General features: G+C 43.0%; 1 protein-coding gene across 1 annotated transcript in view; it reads right to left on the bottom strand.

Annotated features, from left to right (window-relative positions):
• Positions 1–348: 348 nt before the first annotated feature.
• KLHDC1 (kelch domain containing 1) overlaps positions 349–18,686 on the bottom strand; it is a 62,598-nt gene continuing 44,260 nt past the window's right edge. The window contains exons 9-13 of the mRNA XM_065404141.1: positions 9,786–9,898; positions 6,310–6,382; positions 2,428–2,512; positions 851–903; positions 349–523 (exon numbers count right to left, since the gene is read on the bottom strand). Coding sequence (XP_065260213.1) covers positions 349–523; positions 851–903; positions 2,428–2,512; positions 6,310–6,382; positions 9,786–9,898 — 499 coding nt within the window. The remainder of the gene's footprint in view (positions 524–850; positions 904–2,427; positions 2,513–6,309; positions 6,383–9,785; positions 9,899–18,686) is intronic.

Here is an 18,686-nt window from a genome sequence, read left to right as displayed (position 1 = left end):
GTGCTGATGTGACAAAACTGGAAATAAGATTTTAGATCAGAAAGAGAAATTTTTATGCATCTGAAAAAGTTCTGTGTCTTCTGTTACTTTCCAAAAGAGTACTTTTTATGAAGTCGCTTACCAAGACCATAAGAGCAGAAGTTAATTTCTGCAACCTCAAGTGGTGTTATTACAACATAGAATATTTAGTTTTCACTCTTTTCAATACCTCAGGAAACAAAAAGGCTTTTTTTGTAGAAACTCAGCCTACCAAATACCTTATGTGTACTGCTAGTAAACAATCGCTAACAAAAATCTTTGCTGTACACTATAAATACATATAGTGGTCAATATCTTTTTTGTCCTTGTTCAGGTGACATTTATTTGCTCTTGTCTTTCAATTTCAGCTTTTTTCTCTTGCCGATGGTTAGCTGCAGCCCAAAAGGTTATTTTTTTCAACACTTGTGGCAAAATTTTGGATGGTAACCAGGATATTTGATTCTTTAAAAGGCTGGCATTTTTACCAATGCAGTCAAGGCACAATCTAAAAAGAATGTCAGAATTAACTAAGGTCTTATAACCAAAAGATAAAACACATGAAACAGCAAACAAACTTTTACAAAAAATGTTAAATTAAAAATATATATAATTTATGTATAGTCCATTCCATAATAATACCAATGCTTTAAAACTGTTTTGAAACATATTTACACAGCATCATTAACTAGATTAATAATTTTGTTTCTTACCTACTGATCCAGGTAAGAATAGTTCAAAGTGCCTTATGTTAAAAAAAACTATTCAGTTATAAAAAGTAGTACCGTAATTATCTGTGCTAGACTCTTTGTGGCACTATATAATCTAAACTCACCTGAGAAGTGAGTAAGGTTGAGTTTGAAAAATCAATAAATCACTGCAGTGACCCTAATGAAGAAGAACAGCAACAATCAGGAGGATGATCAAGATTAACTGTTAATTTAAAAGTTATCCCAGGAATACCTTTATATTTGTTTCAACAGGATGATATAAAATGTATTACCATAAATATAATTAAAGTCTATGAATATTTAGATTAACAATTATCAAGATTAAAAATAGCTAAATGAATACTTCTGAGCCCCCACCTACATGCCTACAGAGGCAGGACTTTGGGGACATGTCTTCTTCAACCTCCCCTCTCAGCAACATTGAAGAGCCACATCTTTACAGCATCAAGTGCCCCTGAGAACTGCCTTGTGGGGCTGGGAGGTGAATTTTTGAATTGGAAAGATGTGGGAAAGTGGTAAGAAGGGGTTTAGGTAATGGGCAGACCCTAGTGGCATCTTCACAGCCCTGGACAACAGTGATGGCAGAATATATGTTGTACTGTGGATCAATGGAGTATGTGCCATTTGGCACCTTCAGGGACCCACCTCTGGTCTCTGCACAACAGAAGAGCTTTGATGGCCTTCCAGCCCGATGTGAGGTAGGACTTCTATGGGGAGAGAAACTGCGTGGAACTCAGATCTACAGATGCCCCTATATAGCAGCATAGGGAGTGGGTGATCTGTAGCTATGCAGATGCTTTAGTGTCAGTGGCTGAAGCAGGCTCAGCAGAGTTGTTCCATGCATTTGGAGGGTTGGGGTAAGGAGTGTGCCTCTCTGGCTTTTCCCCTGCACATCTACAAAGCACCCAGTCCCACTAATTGGGCCAGGTGCTATGCTCTGGTTATAGGCATTAAGGCACAAAAATTAACACACTATATAGTAATACCAAACAATCCATGAATGATGATGAATTGTAGTTCTTGTAGGAACCAAAACTTTATAGTTTAAATCAAAATTGCTCCACTGAAGAGGGGAGTCACAAGAATGATTAAACGATTAGAAAACATGCTTTATAATGACAGACTTAAGGAGCTCAATCTATTTAGCTTATCAAAGAGAAAGTTAAGGGGTGACTTGATTATAGTCCAAGTAAATATTTGTTTCCCATGTAGGTACTTACAAAAGGGCTCTTTAATCTAGCAGAAAAAGGTATAACAGGAGGCAATGGCTCAAAGTCTAAGTTAGAGAAATTCAGACTGGAAATAAGGCATATACTTTTAATGGTACGAGTAATTAACCATTGGAATAATTTACCAAGGGTTGTGGTGGATTCTCCATCCCTTACAATTTTTAAAATCAAGATTTTTCTAAAAGATCTGCTCTACGAATTATTTTGCTCTATGAATTATTTTGGGGAAGTTATGGCCTGTGCTATACAGGGGGTCAGACTAGATGGTCACAATGATCCCTTTTGGCCACAGAATCTAGGAATCTAAGTCAAAGACATTATACTGATTTATACCAGCTGAACAGTTGGCCTTGAATGTCCTGATCTTCATGCATTTAAATTCTCAGCAATAATGCTGAATTAATGTTTTTTTAATTAAATTATACTAAGACTTCATTATTAAATTTACTGACTGTGTCCAAGAAATGCAAGTCATCTTTGCTCCCACCAAAGATCATCACTTCTCCTTCTGTGCCAAGACAGGCTGTGTGCCACAACCTACAAACAAAATTATAAATAAAATGAATAGCTTAATAATAAATAAATAATAATAATATAATGGTTTATTTGCATATTATCAGATAAACAAATCTAAATTAGCTAATTTTAAATGTTTTAATATAGGATTCAGGGAAGCAGAACCTTTACCTGAATGACTATAACCTCATCCACATCACATGATTTCCCCCTCATTTCTCATATCTCAAAAGATTCATTTGAAAAGAAAATTGAATAATGACATGATAACTTTGGTTAAATGGAGCAGTCAGTTTTATAAATGCTATGAATCCATTACTTACGAACAGACAAATTGAATTCTTGCTGGTCTTACACTACTTACCAAGAGAAATTTTATTAAACTCTTATTGTATAAAAAATATTTCAGGAGGCTTCAACACTCAGGAACCATGCCTGAAAGATCAAATTATTCACTTCGATACTTGTATGAGAGGATTAAAAAGTAATGGAAAGCAATATGAGTAGCCATTTTACCTTAAGAGAACTTACAGACCGACATATTAATGTGGCTGTCTGGCTGATCTGTAGTATAGTTTTTTATTTTATATATATATATATAAATTTATATATATATATATATTTATATACACACACACACATACATATATATACTGGCTTACCTATCATTATTTTACACAGAACACTACAATGGAAAACTCATAAGTATCTTGGTAAATGTTTACATATAATAAGTATTTTATTTTTATATCAGTTTTCCACTTTTATTTTTTAATTAACAAGTACTAGCAAATTGGGATTGTGAGCTTTTTTGTGTTGACTCTTATTCCTGAACTTTAGGATTGAGTCTTAGAACACAGGTTCTTCTCTGTCAGTTCCCATCCATCCTTTTTCTGCCTCATTCTTATAAACTTATTATTTTATCAACGATTCATATAAGTAAGTTTTCACTGTACTGCATTTAATTATTGTTATTATTTATTAGAATTAACTGACCGAATTCTGCACTGTCTTGTGCCAAGTGTAATCCCACTCAGGTAAACAGGATAGCATTGGGTGTAAGTCAATGTAGAATTTGGCCCCTTCTGTTATGTTTTAACTACTAAAAAGTATGCATAAATGGAATTTTCATGCAAAACTAAATTCACTCACATTTTCTTACGTCATTCATTTCAGCAATTATTCACTGTTCTCCTTACACTAAACTATCCCACCTTTTCTCTTCCTCATACCTGTAGATAGATCTGTCTCTGTCCTATCTGCATTAGGAAAACTCTGGCCTGGACTTGATCATCGAAGAACACTGGAAAGCCTTTCCTGCCTTGACTTTCTTGACATTCTAGCTTGAAACCTGATGCTTTTTTCTATAGACTGATAGAGTTTATGTCCTCTCACAGCTGCTCTAACTTATCACCTAAACATTCTAATAAAGCATGTTATTTACATAGTACATAAGCTGAATTAATGTAGCCTTTTTACACAGACTCTCTACCTAGAATTATAGCGATGACATAGTTTATCCTTTAGTTAAACACTGGGAGTTTATAACAAACAAAAAATTCATGCTGGAAAGAAACTTGGCATGCAAAGTCTTAGCCTAGGTGCAATTAAAAAACAAAAACAAAACACTTTTCCAGCAAGACACACAAGGTTAATTCAATACTGTAAGTCTATAATCAGAGTGACAGTTTATTATGCATAACTGGAAACAGAAAAACACTCTCTTACATAAATGATTTTGGGGGATTGTCATAAATAAAAAAGTTTTGTAGAAAACTCAAGAAAATACATTAATGCACTTATGCATGTGATATAAACTATATATTTATATAGGGATATATACATGTATACATTTTTTTGCCAACACATTTTAAGCACACGGTTGCCAACCTCCAGGATTGGCCTGGAGTCACCTGGAAACGGCATCCATCTCCTGATGACTATTGAAAGCAATGCAGGAGATTTTAACAGGATATTTTAAGAAAATGACATTATGTCATGTTGGGAAAAAAAATCTCCTGGAATAGCTTCAGTCAGAGTTGGCAACCCTAATTTTAAGACCCTGTTCTCAAATTCATCCCACTGCAGAAGGCCTGCATAAAGCCACCTGTGTTCTGAAGGCCGTGAAATAACCCTATGCATATATGAGGAGATAGGGCACAGATACAGAAATAAAAATGTGCTCTGAACCAACTCCAAAAAGGGCAGCATGTAAGGGGGTTTCCAGAGTGGGCCAGATTAGAGGCCAGTAGATCTGTGTTTATATGGCCTGATGCAAAGCCCATTGAAGTCAACAGAAAAACTTCCTTTGATTTCAACAAGTTCTGCATCAGTCCCATATAGATCTACTGGCCAAGAACCTGTGCACAGGGGCCACAGATACTATTCTAACCTACAGTCTGGAACGGTAACTGTGCTGTAGCCCTTTGGCCTGCCCATCTGTTCTCACACTGGACACTCATCCACAGCTTGATTACTCTATGGGAGGCAGTGTGGCCCAGCAGTTACTTTATGTGAGGTAATGTAGAGAGGGGACTGTACTGGTAGTCAGAGGACAACTGTTTTAATTCTGACTCTGCTACTGACTTGTTATGTTACCCAGGACAAGTCACTCCATCTCTCTGTGCCTCAGTTTCCTCATCAGTAAAACATGGATAATGATACTCACCTTCTTGCCTATAGATCTCACTTTGAGATCTATAGATGGAAAGTGATGTCGAAAGCTAAGTATGATTATTAATACTTGTGCTTTAAGGTGTTTTCCTAAATTTCAAACAGATCTGGTATAACAATCCTATTATAATTAAACTAAATATAGCAGATATAGTGCGGTGGTAAATAATTCAGGAAGAAACCTGGAAACACCCCGGTGAACATATAAAATCCTTTTAAAAACTGGTTATGTACCACCTGCAGTAATTAAATTTACCTAGGTATTTACAGTATTTTGGATTCTAAATATAGGGAATGCTGCTAATGTTGGTAAAAAGTGTACCCTGATGCAGTAAGTACCCATTTTCAATGGCACTATCTGTATAACGTCCATGTTCAGAACATGAGACTTACTTCCTTCAGTCAGACATAGAAAGAATCACACATTTCCTTTGCTCTTAGTGCCATAAAATTAAATTATGTTTTTGTTCTACACAAGCTCTGAAAAAAGTATACTTGTGCAAATCTAAAATATGTAGACACTGGATGTTTGAACTGGGCCCTTTTTGGTCAGTAATTAAGTCTACTAAAAAAATTATAGTCTTTCAAAATACTGCAATTTAAACCCAATCACTGTTGTTATGTATTAAATTAATTTATACAAAACAGTAAGTGTCATTAAGCTATTTCTGTTCAGGAAAAAAAACAGAAAGAACTATTATTTAAACGTCCTTTGAATCCTAAAAGAGTGCAACATCATTTCCCTGGTTCTGTCTCTTCTAAAAATAATGAACTTTCATGGTTCCTGTAGTTGTATATTATTAAATACTTCTAATGTTAATTAGTAAAGGTGTTGCACATTTTACTTTTACATATTTCTTATATCTACTTATTTGGAAGTAAAACATCAAGTGAATTTAGTCTGCACCCCTTTCAGTGCCAGCAAGCATTTTAAATAATAAATCTTGAAAATAAAAAAGACTATGCCTAATAATGAAAAAGAATAAAACTACTTATATAAAGCAAACTGTTCAATTATATTGAGCTCATTTTGTAAAATATTTTAATACATTATTTTAAAGGCAAGTGTTCTGATTTAATGCCTTAATTAATCATATTTCAAAATATTCAAAAATTTCAGCAAATGCTGTCTTATTTTTTTATACCTAGGCCTACTCTTAGGTAAGTGGGTAAGTTGTTTCCATCCATTTGTTGTGACACTATGAATCCAACCATCACCTGCAAATAAGGAAAATATGTATCTTAGAATTCTTTCTTGGTGAATAAGATACTACCTTTTGTTTTGTACAAAGAGCTCTACAGTCTAAAATGTCTAACATAAAAAGAATGGCTACCATGTTAATGAATTAACTACTATAATTTCAGAGTCTTCATGACTTAACTTGTGAGTTCTTTTCTGTCACAAAAGAAAAAGTTAACTACACTGAAATCTGGAGTTAAAAACACAATATGAAATATACAAGTCAAATCAGAGACTATTTTGAAATGACAGGACTATATTCATCAGAATGAAGACTGCTGTGTCCCAGGGACTCTACAAATCTTAAAGTATTCCCACAATATTCCCTCACTTTCTTTATCTCATTTTCTTTCTTTCTTTTTTTCTCTTCCTCCTTCTTTCAAGTCTCCTTTTTGCTTGATCTCCAAGGTGCCAGACAATGAAGAAGGAATTAAGGACTTTATTTTGCATAGTAGATATTTTCATGCAGCAACAGCAAGAGTAACACTGACTACAACCATGATTTCCATAATTAAATATATAAATGATCTTATACCTTAATACAAATAAAATTCCTTAATTTGCAAGGACAGTAGTAATTTTTTGATTATTTGATTAATGCAAAATAGATGTTAAGTGACAGACTTTTTAAAAATGGTTGCTAAAAAGTGATTACATGGACAATCACTCATATCTGTAAAAGACAGAAGACGCAATCTTACAGTCCAAATCATTATCCAGGCAAAACTCTTAAAATGAATGGGAGCGTTGTCTGAATAAAAGAGTGCAGTGTCAGATCCAGAATTTGTCTGTGCAAATCATAGAATCGTAAGACTGGAAGGGACCTCAAGAGGTCATCTAGTCCAATCCCCTTTAATCATGGCAGGACTAAGTACTATCTAGAGCAGGGGTGGGCAAACTTTTTGAGCCGAGGGCCACATCTGGGTGGGGAAACCGTATGTAGGTCTGGGGCAGGGGGTTGGGGGGGAGTATGGGGTGTGGGAGGAGGTGTGGTGTGCAGGAAGGGGCTCAGGGCAAGGGATTGGGGCAGAGAAGGGGTGCGGAGTGTATGAGGGGGCTCAGGGAAGGGGGTTGGGGTACAGAAGGGGTAAGGAGTGCAGGAGGGGGCTCAGGGCAGGGGAACAGAAGGGGTGTGGACTGCGGGAGGGGGCTCAGGGCAGGGGGTTGGGGTGTAGGAGGGATGCGGAGTGCAGGAGGGGGCTCACAGCAGGGGTGCAGGAGGGGTGCGGACTGCGGGAGGGGGCTCAGGGCAGGGGGTTGGAGTATAGGAGGGGGCTCAGGGCAGGGGGTTGGGGTACAGGGTGTACGAGGGGGCTCAGGGCAGGGAGTTGGGGTGCAGGAGGGATGCGAGGTACAGGCAGGGGGCATAGGGCAGGGAGTTGGGGGGCAGGGTGCAGGAGGGGTTCGGGCTCTGGCCTGGTGCCGCTTATCTAAAGCGGCTCCGGGGTGGCAGTGGCACGCACCGGGGCCAGGGCAGGCTCCCTGCATGCCTGCCCTGGCCCCGGCCCCGCGCCGCTCCAGGAAGCGCTGCGGACCCTGTGGGAGGGAGGGTGGAGGGCTCTGCGTGCGTGCTCTTGCCACGCCTCCAGGTACCTCTCCCGAAGCTCCCATTAGCCACGGTTCCCCGTTCCCGGCCAATGGGAGCTGTGGGTGGCGGTGCCTGGAGGCAAAGGCAATGCACAGAGCCCTCTGTCCCCACACCCGGGGGCCGCAGGGACGTGGTGCCGGCTGCTTCTGAGAGTGGCAATCCCACGGGCCGGATCCAAAGCCCTGAGGGGCCAGATCCGGCAGTTTGCCCACCCCGATCTAGAATCTAGATTCTAGACCATCCCTGACAGGTGTTTGTCCAACCTGCTCTTAAAAATCTCTGATGATGGAGAATCCACAACTTCCCTAGGCAATTTATTCCTGTGCTTAACTAGCCTGACAGTTAGGAAGTTTTTCCTAATATCCAACCTAAACCACCCTTGCTGCAATTTAAGCCCATTGCTTCTTGTCCTATCCTCAGAGGTTAACAAGAACAATGTTTCTCCCTCCTTGTAACAACCGTTTATGTACGTGAAAACTGTTATGTCCCCTTTTAGTCTTCTCTTCTCCAGACTAAACAAACCCATTTTTTTCCAATCTTCCCTCATATGTCATGTTTTCTAGACCTTTAATCATTTTTGTTGCTCTTCTCTGGACTTTCTCCAATTTGTCCACATCTTTCCTGAAATGTAGCGCCCAGAACTGGACACAATACTCCAGTTCAGGCCTAATCAGTGCCAAGTAGAGCAGAAGAATTACTTCTTGCGTCTTGCTTACAACACTCCTGCTAATACATCCCAGAATGATGTTCGCTTTTATTTGCAACAGTGTTACACTGTTGACTCATATTTCACTTGTGAACCACTATGACCCCCAGATCTCTTTCCACAGTACCCCTTCCTAGGCACAGTCATTTTCCATTTTGCATGTGTGCAACTGATTGTTCCTCCTTATGTGGAGTACTTTGCATTTGTCCTTCTTGAATCTCATCCTATTTACTTCAGACCATTTCTCCACTTTGTCCAGATCATTTTGAATTTTAATCCTACCCTCCAAAGCACTTGCAACGCTTCCCAGCTTGGTATCATCTACAAACTTCATGTGTACTCTCTATATGTTATTATCTAAATCATTGATGAAGATACTGAATAGAACTGGACCCAGTACTGATCCCTGCGGGACATTTGATATGCCCTTCCATTTGCATAAGTAAATCAAGTAATCAGCCATTTAACTATGTATTTTGTATATGTGTACATTATATGTGCACACACATTAAATACATTCAGATGATAGGTCAAGGCACCTTTGAAAATCTGGCCCTGAATATTTGTGAAACCTGAAACTCCACCATTACCACCAACTGTGCATTTTATCAGTTATACAGGCTACCTTTATTAGAAAAAGAGCTTTGTTGCAGGTTCTCTCACTTTTTACTTGAAGGTTTTGTAGATCAGATTGGAGCAGAATGTGATTAATGTTATGTTTATTCACATATTGTGTTGGAATTATATTTTGTTACTAGTTTTGCACTGGTGCAATTTTATTGTCTTGATGGAGTTATTCCTGATTTAGACTGGCATGAGTGAGACTCTAGCTCTTATTTTATCAGATGGTAAGCTGTTTGGTGAAGAGACGATTTGTTCAACACATATACTCATTGTACTGTGCTATGTCCATCAACAGTGCTATATAAAACAACAATAATAAAAAGTGTCTGAATAAATATTCACATAGAGTGAGAGTCATATAACAAGATCTGGACCAAACATCTTCATGATGAAGTTGAATGTATATAACATCATGGTTAGCACTAAAATGTACGATGGACTCTGTATCTTTTGAATTACTTACTTAGAGGAACATTATCTGAACTCAGTCCACCAAATAGGAAAAGTTTATCATCTGCTATAGGAGTCAAAGTGTGCCATGATCGATCTTTTGGTTTCTCTCCACTAATATGAATTCTTGGTAAAACAAAAAATAAGAAGAGAACAAGTTAAGAAGAATGCTTAAACTGAACTGGATTCGCAGCTCATCATTTTCTAGAATAAGAAGGGGCTCTGTCCTGATTAAACAGGCTACAGTGTAATCAGAGCAAACCTCAGCTGCACTCAATAACACAGGTGTTCAAAACTGAAACAAGAAATTTCTTATAACTGCTCTTTGAAAATAGCCCTTATGATAATGATCTTACACTTATATAGCATGTTTTCATCCCCCAAGATATTTTACAAATCTTAAACTTATGTACGAAACACAGGGACAGCTTTTTTAAACCACTGAAGTGATTATTTAACACGCAAGAACAACTTTAGGATGGGAAGTGAAGAATAATGTGTCCAATTGAAACTGAATAGAGTATTTAAGTAGATAGATTGCAGTTGCTCAAGCTAAAATGTAACCAGGATATGAGAAAAGAAATAGATCTTTAATGACTACAAATGGCTGGGAGATTGGCTTTACTTCTTATCCTCAAGATACCACACTTCCACAGACACAGTGCTCTCTAACAGAATGGCAGGACACAGGTGCATACAGACTTTGGGTGAAGAGTGCCACCTTCTGAGCCACTTTACACATCATCTGAGCCCTTTTAACTATTTCCTGCAACAGCTAGGTGCTTCTGGGGACTCTCCCAAGAACTTGATGCTTAGCTTGTGAGACCTGAGAGAATCACAGAACAAGTTCTGTGATACTTATTGAAAAAAAACCCAGTTACTTACTTTATATTAATCGTGTTCTTCAACATGTTGTCCATGTAGATCTGATTCTAGATGTGCATATGCCTCATGCATGTGAGATAGGAATCGCTGAATAGCAGTGTCCGTTGTGCTGTGCATATCCTCATACTTCCCCACCCTAGGGCATAAATGGCAGAGTGGCCGCAACTATCCCTCAGTTTCCTCACTAAAAAAAAGTGGGGACGGAGGGCAGGTCGTGTGATCCCCCAGATGACAACATTTCAGAGAAGAAACGGTTATTTACTGGAACTGTGGTTCTTCAATTTGTGATGCAGACATGTATTCCACTTAGATGTGTGCACACCCAGCACACCAGAGCCGGAGAAATTTGCCTAGCAGTATCCATAGAGAGGTGGCACTCATGCCTGGTGGCCATAGCCCCTCACCTAGTTACATGAGGTGCTGCTTCCCCAACCCTCCCTCAGTTCATTCGCACTGAACACCCAGGAACGAGACTCTGATGCAGAGGGGACGGAGGGTGGGGTCGTGGAATACACGTGTGCTGAGGGGACGGAGGGTGGGTTGTGGAATACTCGTCTGCATCACATCTCGAAGAACCAGTTAAAGTAAATAACCATTTCTTCTTCTTCGAGTAGATGCAGATGTGTATTCTATTTAGGTGACTCACAAGCAGTAACTCCCCCAGGACACAGGGCTTGGCGCCTGCTTAAACAAGGCCTGCAGGACCACTCCATCAAAGGGTGCATCCACCCTGGAATATGCAGTTATGGCATAATGGTTTGTGAATGTATGTATCAATGACTACGTAGCAGCCCTGCAAATGTCCAATATGGAAATGTCACTGAGGAATGCTATGGACGTTGCTTGCACCCTCGTACAAAGAGCTCGCACTCACTGAGGGAGCTTAGCCAGAGCTATTTCATATGCAGTCTTGATGCAGGATGTTATCCATTTGGAGACTGTCTGTGAAAAGACTGTTTGACCCTTCATGCGATCTGCATATGACACAAACAAACGAGGCAAAGCATAAAACAGTTTAGTCCTGTCCAGTCATCGCCTGACTTCTAAGGTACAGAGATACCGTTCCTCTGGAGATGAATGCGGCTTAGGAAAGAACACAGGTACCACCTGGTTCAAATGAAACTGAGAAACCACTTTAGACAAAAATTTTGGATGCCGTTGTAAGGTCACTTTGTCTCTGGAGAATTGTGTATAAGGAGGCTCTGCCATCAGAGCCTGCAACTCACACGCTCTCCTTGCGGAATGCAGTTTTCTGACACAAAAGCGGAAAGGGACAAATGCCAGGGGCTTGAATGGAGGTTCCATTCAGACCATTAGGACTGAGTTAAAGCCCCACATGGGAACAAGCTCTCAGTCTGGGGGATGTAGATGAAGGAGCCCTTTTAAGAATCTTGCTACCATGGCACTGGAGAAGATTGATCTTCCTGGAATGGGGAGATGAAGTGCCGATAATGCTGCCAAATACACTTCCAGTGAACTAAACACAAGCACCAACACCTGAAGGTGCAGCAGATACTCCAAAATGTCCTGGATAGAGACCAGTGTTGGTTGGATTCCATGGGCTAATGACCACACCAAAAATCACTTTCATTGAGTTGAATAGGGACATCCTGGTGGAGGGTTTTCTATTGTTAAGGAGGACTTGTTGGACAGTCACTGAACACAGTTCTTCCTCCTCATTCAGCCATGCAGCAGCCATACTGTGAGATACAAGGAGTGAGTGCAAGGATCCAAGGATGACCTGAGGGATGATTGGGACCAGCGGATAGGCATAGAGGAGAGCCCACTGCCAGCTGAGGTGGAAAGCCTTGGATAGAGAGCCTGGACTGACGCCCCCTCGACAGCAGAACAGACGACATTTCCTGTTGTCCCTTGTAACAAACAGGTCGATCGTTGGGATGCCCCAAGCTGTGAAGGTGACCCAGAGGACACTTGTCTTCAGGGACCATTTGTGACTCAGGGAAAAATACCCGCTGAGATGGGCCATGAGATGATTATGAACCTTGGATAAGTGAATAGCTATCAGAATAATGGTTTCCTCAATGCAGAACTGCCAAAGCCTGATTGTTTCTAGGCAGAGCAATCTGGAGTGTGCTTCCCTTTGTTCGTTCACATAATACATCACGGTGGTATTGTTGGTAAGTATGTGAACCACTGAGTCTCTGATATGGTCCTGAAAAGTGTGACATTCATTGTAGATGGCCTGAAGCTCCAGCATATTGATATGGAGTAAGGCCTCCTGCTCCTACCACAGTCCCTACACTTTCAGTGACCCCAAGTGTGCCCCCCATCCCATCAGGGAGGCATCAGTAACAATTGACCTGGTTGGGGAGGACCAGACAAAGGAAACATGTTGCCAAATGTTCTCTGGATGCATTCACTGCTGCAAGGAGTTCAGAGGAGACAGATGAACCAGTCTGTCTAGAGGGTGAAGAGTAGGATGGTAAATCATCTTGAGCCACATTTGAAGGGGGGAGAAGGCACAACCTTGCAAACTGCACCACCTGCATGCAAGTAGACATGTGGCCCAAGAGCCTCAGACACATCTGAACTGCCATGGAAAGCTGAGACTGCAGACTGAGGCAATAGTCTGAAAACGGTCAGTCAGCAGAAATGCTTTCAATGTTGTGGAATCTAACAGGGTCCGACTGAACTCGATTTTTTGACTGGGAGCCAAGGTTGACTTCCCAGTGTTTAGGCTGAGACCCAGGTGCTTGAGCAAAAGCAGCGTGGTGCCAACGTGAGTAAGAACTTTCTCTCTAGATCTGCACCTCAGCTGCAGGCAGTACCGAAGCCAGTGTGCTCCACAGGGCTGTAGTCAGTTCAAGGAGCACATCACTGATAGGGAGGGTGACTCTCCCAGGGGCAGATGGCTGCAGGATATCCACTAATTTGTGCAAGAGAACACCACTGGGATACTGAGGGAAGCAAGCTACACACTGCAGGAGGTCTTGGTACATCTTAAATTTATCTGGTACCGAAGGGAAGGATGAGCCAGGCAGCACAGAACTGTCTGGAGACAAAGACGAGGCCCTTAACTGAGCGAAAGCAAGATACTGTTCCAGTGCGGACAGAAGGACCGCCGGTGCCTGTGGTCACCACTGCAGACCTGGTTGGCAATCTGACCTTCGAGCGAGATGAAGAGTGGGAGCATCCGACAGATTCTATGGAGGCCTGACATGGATTAGGCATTGGTGACCAGTAGGCACCGGGTCAGGGGCCTCCATCCTGACCAGGAGATGAGCGCCAATCTTGGTAATGGTCCACCAGTGGTCCCTGATGCTGGTCAAGCATTTGAGAGTGGGAGGATAACAACCCCAACTCAGATGCTGAGGAATCTCGGGATCCAGGAGATAAAGACAGAGCGAGACCAGAGGGAGGGAGTAACTGGTCTGACTCTTTCTTTGCCCAGAACGAGGCAGGAAGCGGTGCTGCCAAGGGAAGCTGTACCGTTGGTACCAAGTATGCTAATGCCGGAAGCAGTGTCAGTCCCAAAGTCAACAGCAGTACCAGAAAGCAGTACCAGAGTGTCTGGCTATACCGATGTTAAGGGCACAGAAAGCTGCCACCGAAGCATTTGCGGTGCCGACGAGATTCCCAGTACAGAGGTCCCTTGTACTGATCCTGATACTGGCCCTGCTTCCTGTGGAAGGGGAACATTGGGGTGCAATGCCAACAGACCCAAGGCTTCAGCAGCTCATTCAATCAACAGGACAGACAGAGAAGATCTGTAGCTGCCTGGTACACGGCCGACATGGAAACCAGTCAGTGCCAGCATCTCTCTTGTCAGCACCGGACTCAATGCACACCTGGAGGATGGAACCAGAGTCAATTGTATGGGGTTTCTAACCTCTGCACTTGGTGCGGGGGAAGGATTAGACAAACCCGTGCCATCGCATGCGCTGGCACCAACTCCCTGCCAATCCAAGCTTTTTCTGGAGGAGGTGGAAGAGTCACACTGAGATTTGGCCAACCTTGCTCGGAGACTTTTTGGGACATTAGGGAGGTTGCTTGGACCTCTCCCTCCCCCTTTCCCTCTCTTCTCAGAAACTGGAACCGCTCTCTCTCTCCTCATCCTCTCCTCTCCCTGTGGAGAAACCAAGAAGGGACAGAGTTGGACCCTTGGGCAGTGTTCCCTCTAATTTTTTAAGTGCATGTGCAGAATGAATTTTGTTATGTGCACCAATATAGAGGTGATGTGTGGCAGGGGTTTGGCCAAGGGGTTCGGAGAGTGGGAGGGGGCTCAGGGCTGGGGCAGAGGGTTGGAGAGCGGGCTCTGGGCTGGGGGTGTGGGCTCTGGGGTGGGGCTGGGGATGAGGGGTTTGGAGTGTGAAAGGGGGCTGAGGCTTGGGGCAGAGGGTTGGGATGCAGGGGGTGAGGGCTCCAGCTGGGGGTGAAGGCTCTGGGGTGGGGGCGGGGATGAGGAGTTCAGAGTGCGGGAGGGGGCTCTGGGCTGGGTCAGGGGGTTGGGGTGTGGGCTCTGGGTTGGGGCCGGGGATGAGGAGTTTGGGGTGCAAGCTGCCCCAGGGCCGGGGCCAGAGGACTCCCCGCAGCCTTCTCCCCGCTGGCAGCATGGAGCTCCGGGGGAAGGGCCCCTGGCCTCTCCCCACCAGCAGCACGGAGCTCTGGGAGACGGGCCCCTCCCCTCTCTCCCTCCCCGCTGGCAGCACAGTGCTCTGGGGGAGGGGCCCGCAGCAGCCCTGCAAGCCCCAACTTGCTCCTCTCCCCATGCCCCGCCCATGCCCTACCTCTCTCCTCTCCAGGCCCCTGTGGCTGCGTGGCCCTTTATAGCCTGCTGCGCGCCCCTTACAGCCTGCTTCACAGCTGCGCAGCTTAGAGGGATCTTAGCCCCTGGGCCCCACCCTCATTGTGTCCTTGAGCCCCATCCCCCAAAGAGGAAGAAGGGGAGGATTGGCCCTAGGAAAGCTGCCCTCCTATGAAGTTTAGGGCTTGGTCAGTCCCAGGCCTGGATGTCCTTCCCAGGATGATCCTCCTTCTCTTCTACCTCTTCTGTTGCATTCCCTCTCTCCACCTCCACTGCTGCCTTCATTTGCGCCTCTGGCTTCTCCTTCCCCACAGACTGCGCAGTGAGGGTCTAACAGACGGCAAGCCGTGGCAACTGTCAGTGAGGTCTGGGGCGCTGGATTCACTGCCCAAGCTGCATGTTGAGCTACACCTATCCTGTGTAGACCCTGCTGGTGCACTCTACATACTTAGCATCATAGTTCAGGGCAACTGCACCTGTATTCCCCTTCTATGGTCCCCTGAAGGCACCCACTCTAGGCTCCTGGCTCCTCAGCCATCACTTCTCTTTGACAGACACCTGCACCTCTCTCCCTCCCGACCAGGGTTTTTCCAGGCTGCACAGTTCCCCGGGTACATTGTGATAGCTCCAGCAAGCCAGATTGACCAACCAGGCCAGTCTGTGCTTTATTTTCTAGATTTAAGCCTGAATCTAGGATAATTGCTAGCAGTTATAAGTTACCAAACAGCTCTTTATAAGCCAGCACATTATTCTTAAAGTGAAAGCATTACAGAGAAACCATATTAAAGCAATAAAAGAACCTACAAACATGCTAAAAAGCTTACCAGAGATCACCCCCAACTCCAACAAGAGCTCTTGTAGGAGTCTGTCCTTCAAACTCCACAAAGGGGTTTCCCTGTGGTTACAAGTTCATAACAGCCTTAGCTCAGAACAAGCATCCCCATGAATAGCTTTGGGCCTTTGGTCTTCAGATTCCGGAAACAGATAATTAGTAGACAGTGGTCCTCCCCTCCGGGAGTAGCTTCAAAAGGCTGAGATTCTGCATAACCAGAGGAAGAAAATTTGCATTCACCTCCCCCTAGAAATGTTACATACAATCCCAGCTCACAATAATGTATATAAGCTATTCATTTAATACAGTGGACCCCCCAAAGCTACTTAAACTTAATTCAATAAGGTCTCTAATGGATATGGCAGGAATTGCCTTATCTGTCACACCTACAGTGTATTAACATAGTCCATCAGGGTCCACATGGGGTAGTCAGAACGCAATATGCAGCCTGTGGTCTGGACAGTGAATCCACCAGCACCCCAACACATTCAAAATCGCCACAGCTTGCCTCCCATCAGAACCTCACTGTTTACTCTGTGCATATGCCATAGAGATGGTGGAGAAAAATGCTCCCTGTGGCCGAGGCGCTATTTGCTGTGTTTGTCGGAATTGAGTGGTTGAAAGTGACAAACAGATATTTGTGTGTATGTGTATAATGTGTGTGTGCTTGCAAAATAGTAGATTTAAGCCTGAATTAGTAATTTTGTAATTACATATAAAAATCAGGAGGATTATGAAAAATTAGGAAGGGTTGGCATCTCGGATATTGGCATGATACTATTCAGGGTTGATGACAGATTGTCTACTTACAAAGTCTGCTAAATCATTGTTGGCTCCTGTGAGATGGAGATTTATTGGGGTTATCCCATGTTTTTGACACCATGTCCACAACTTGATTCTGTGCTGGCAAAGGGGTGGTGAGTGGGCACCTACTTGCTTATTTACATAAAACATTTCAGATGTGTTGTCCGTGAGATCCTGCATAGCAGAATTCTTTAAAACAGGTAGGAATGCTGTGCAAATTAATCTGATCGCTTGTAATTCTAGAATATTTATGTGTAGGATCATGTTCTTTTGAACCCAAATTCCTTGTATTTGGAGACGGTCCAGGGGTATGCCCCAACCTGTTCCTGATGGATCTGTATCAGTGTCTTTTAAGGAGGCAGTGTAGAGAAGGGGACTCCATTCTGAGCATTCTTGGGTCGGACCAACAATTCAATGACAGAATGTGAGTGGGAATCACAATGTGCACGCTCATTTGATGATCCAAAGAGTGAAACACGAACCTTAGCCAATCTTGTATTGCATGTAGATTAAGTTTGGCTACTGGTGTCACATACATGCATACTGACATGTGATTTAGGAGTCTGAGGCAGGTTCTTATTGTGGTTGGTGGATTCATTTTGATGCTGGTGGTCATCTAGTGAGGGTGAAATCTGTACTCAGAAAGGTATGTGTAACAAGGCAGGTCCTCCTGGAGTGTCCCCTCTGGCTAGAGGTGCCACAGCCTCAGTGCTCCAACATACAGGGCTTCATAAACTCCATCTTCAGGTTTTTGTTCAATAATGCCTTTACTATGGGCTAATTTATTAACATAAATGCTTCAAAATAACCCCCCAACGTATAGTCCATCATCATAATACAAAAGCCAATCTCTTCTTCAGTCTCCCTTTTTTAATCAGATTGGCGGGTACCAAAATTTCTTGCAGGTGTACCCTAGCCAAACTCGAAGCCCAAATGAAAAGTGCAAAATAAACAGAGAGTCTGCCTGCCTTGCGTTTAGCAAAAATGCAAAAGTAACCAAGGTCTGCCCACACTGGGCTTATGTTCTTAGTCCTTCCTGGGTTCTCCTACAGATCAAAATTATTCTCTTGGACTTCCTTCTCCCTGAAGGAGACAAGCTCAAAGATGTCAGCCGGCAAACTTCCCTCCACTGCTGTCCTGATTCTGAGCTTTCTCGACTCTTAAGCTCTTAGGTTATCCTGGGTTCTTCCCAGCTCCCTGTTACTTGTCTGGAACACCAGCCCATATGATTGTTTACCTGGATATTCCTTCTCCGTTGGTTCAAAAGAGGTCAGTGGGCAAACTTCCTCTGCTGCTGTCCTGGCTCTGTGCTTTTACCAACTCTCTTCCTGCAACAACTCTCCACTATTGCTCTCTGGAAGAATTCCAGCAGCTTGCTCTCTCTTGGGACCTTCCACCAAATCCAAACTGCCCCTTCTTGTCTCCCCCTTCCCGATTGCTGCCTGACCCTTTATATATGACTGGTGTCTTCTCTTCAGTCCCATTAGAAGGCAATTTACCAGGCACAGGTGGATGGGCCTGCTGCCTCTTAAAGGGGCCAGTCCCCCTATGACAGTATGCTTTTGTAAATATGGATTTGATTAAGGCTTCTGTAAACTCTACTGTCCATAATGGGTTGAGGGAGGATT

This window comes from Emys orbicularis, chromosome 4 (genome assembly GCF_028017835.1).
Source record: "Emys orbicularis isolate rEmyOrb1 chromosome 4, rEmyOrb1.hap1, whole genome shotgun sequence".
NCBI lineage: Eukaryota > Metazoa > Chordata > Testudines > Emydidae > Emys > Emys orbicularis.
Note: the sequence above shows the minus strand (reverse complement) of the source record. Positions and strands in the feature narration are given on the sequence as shown.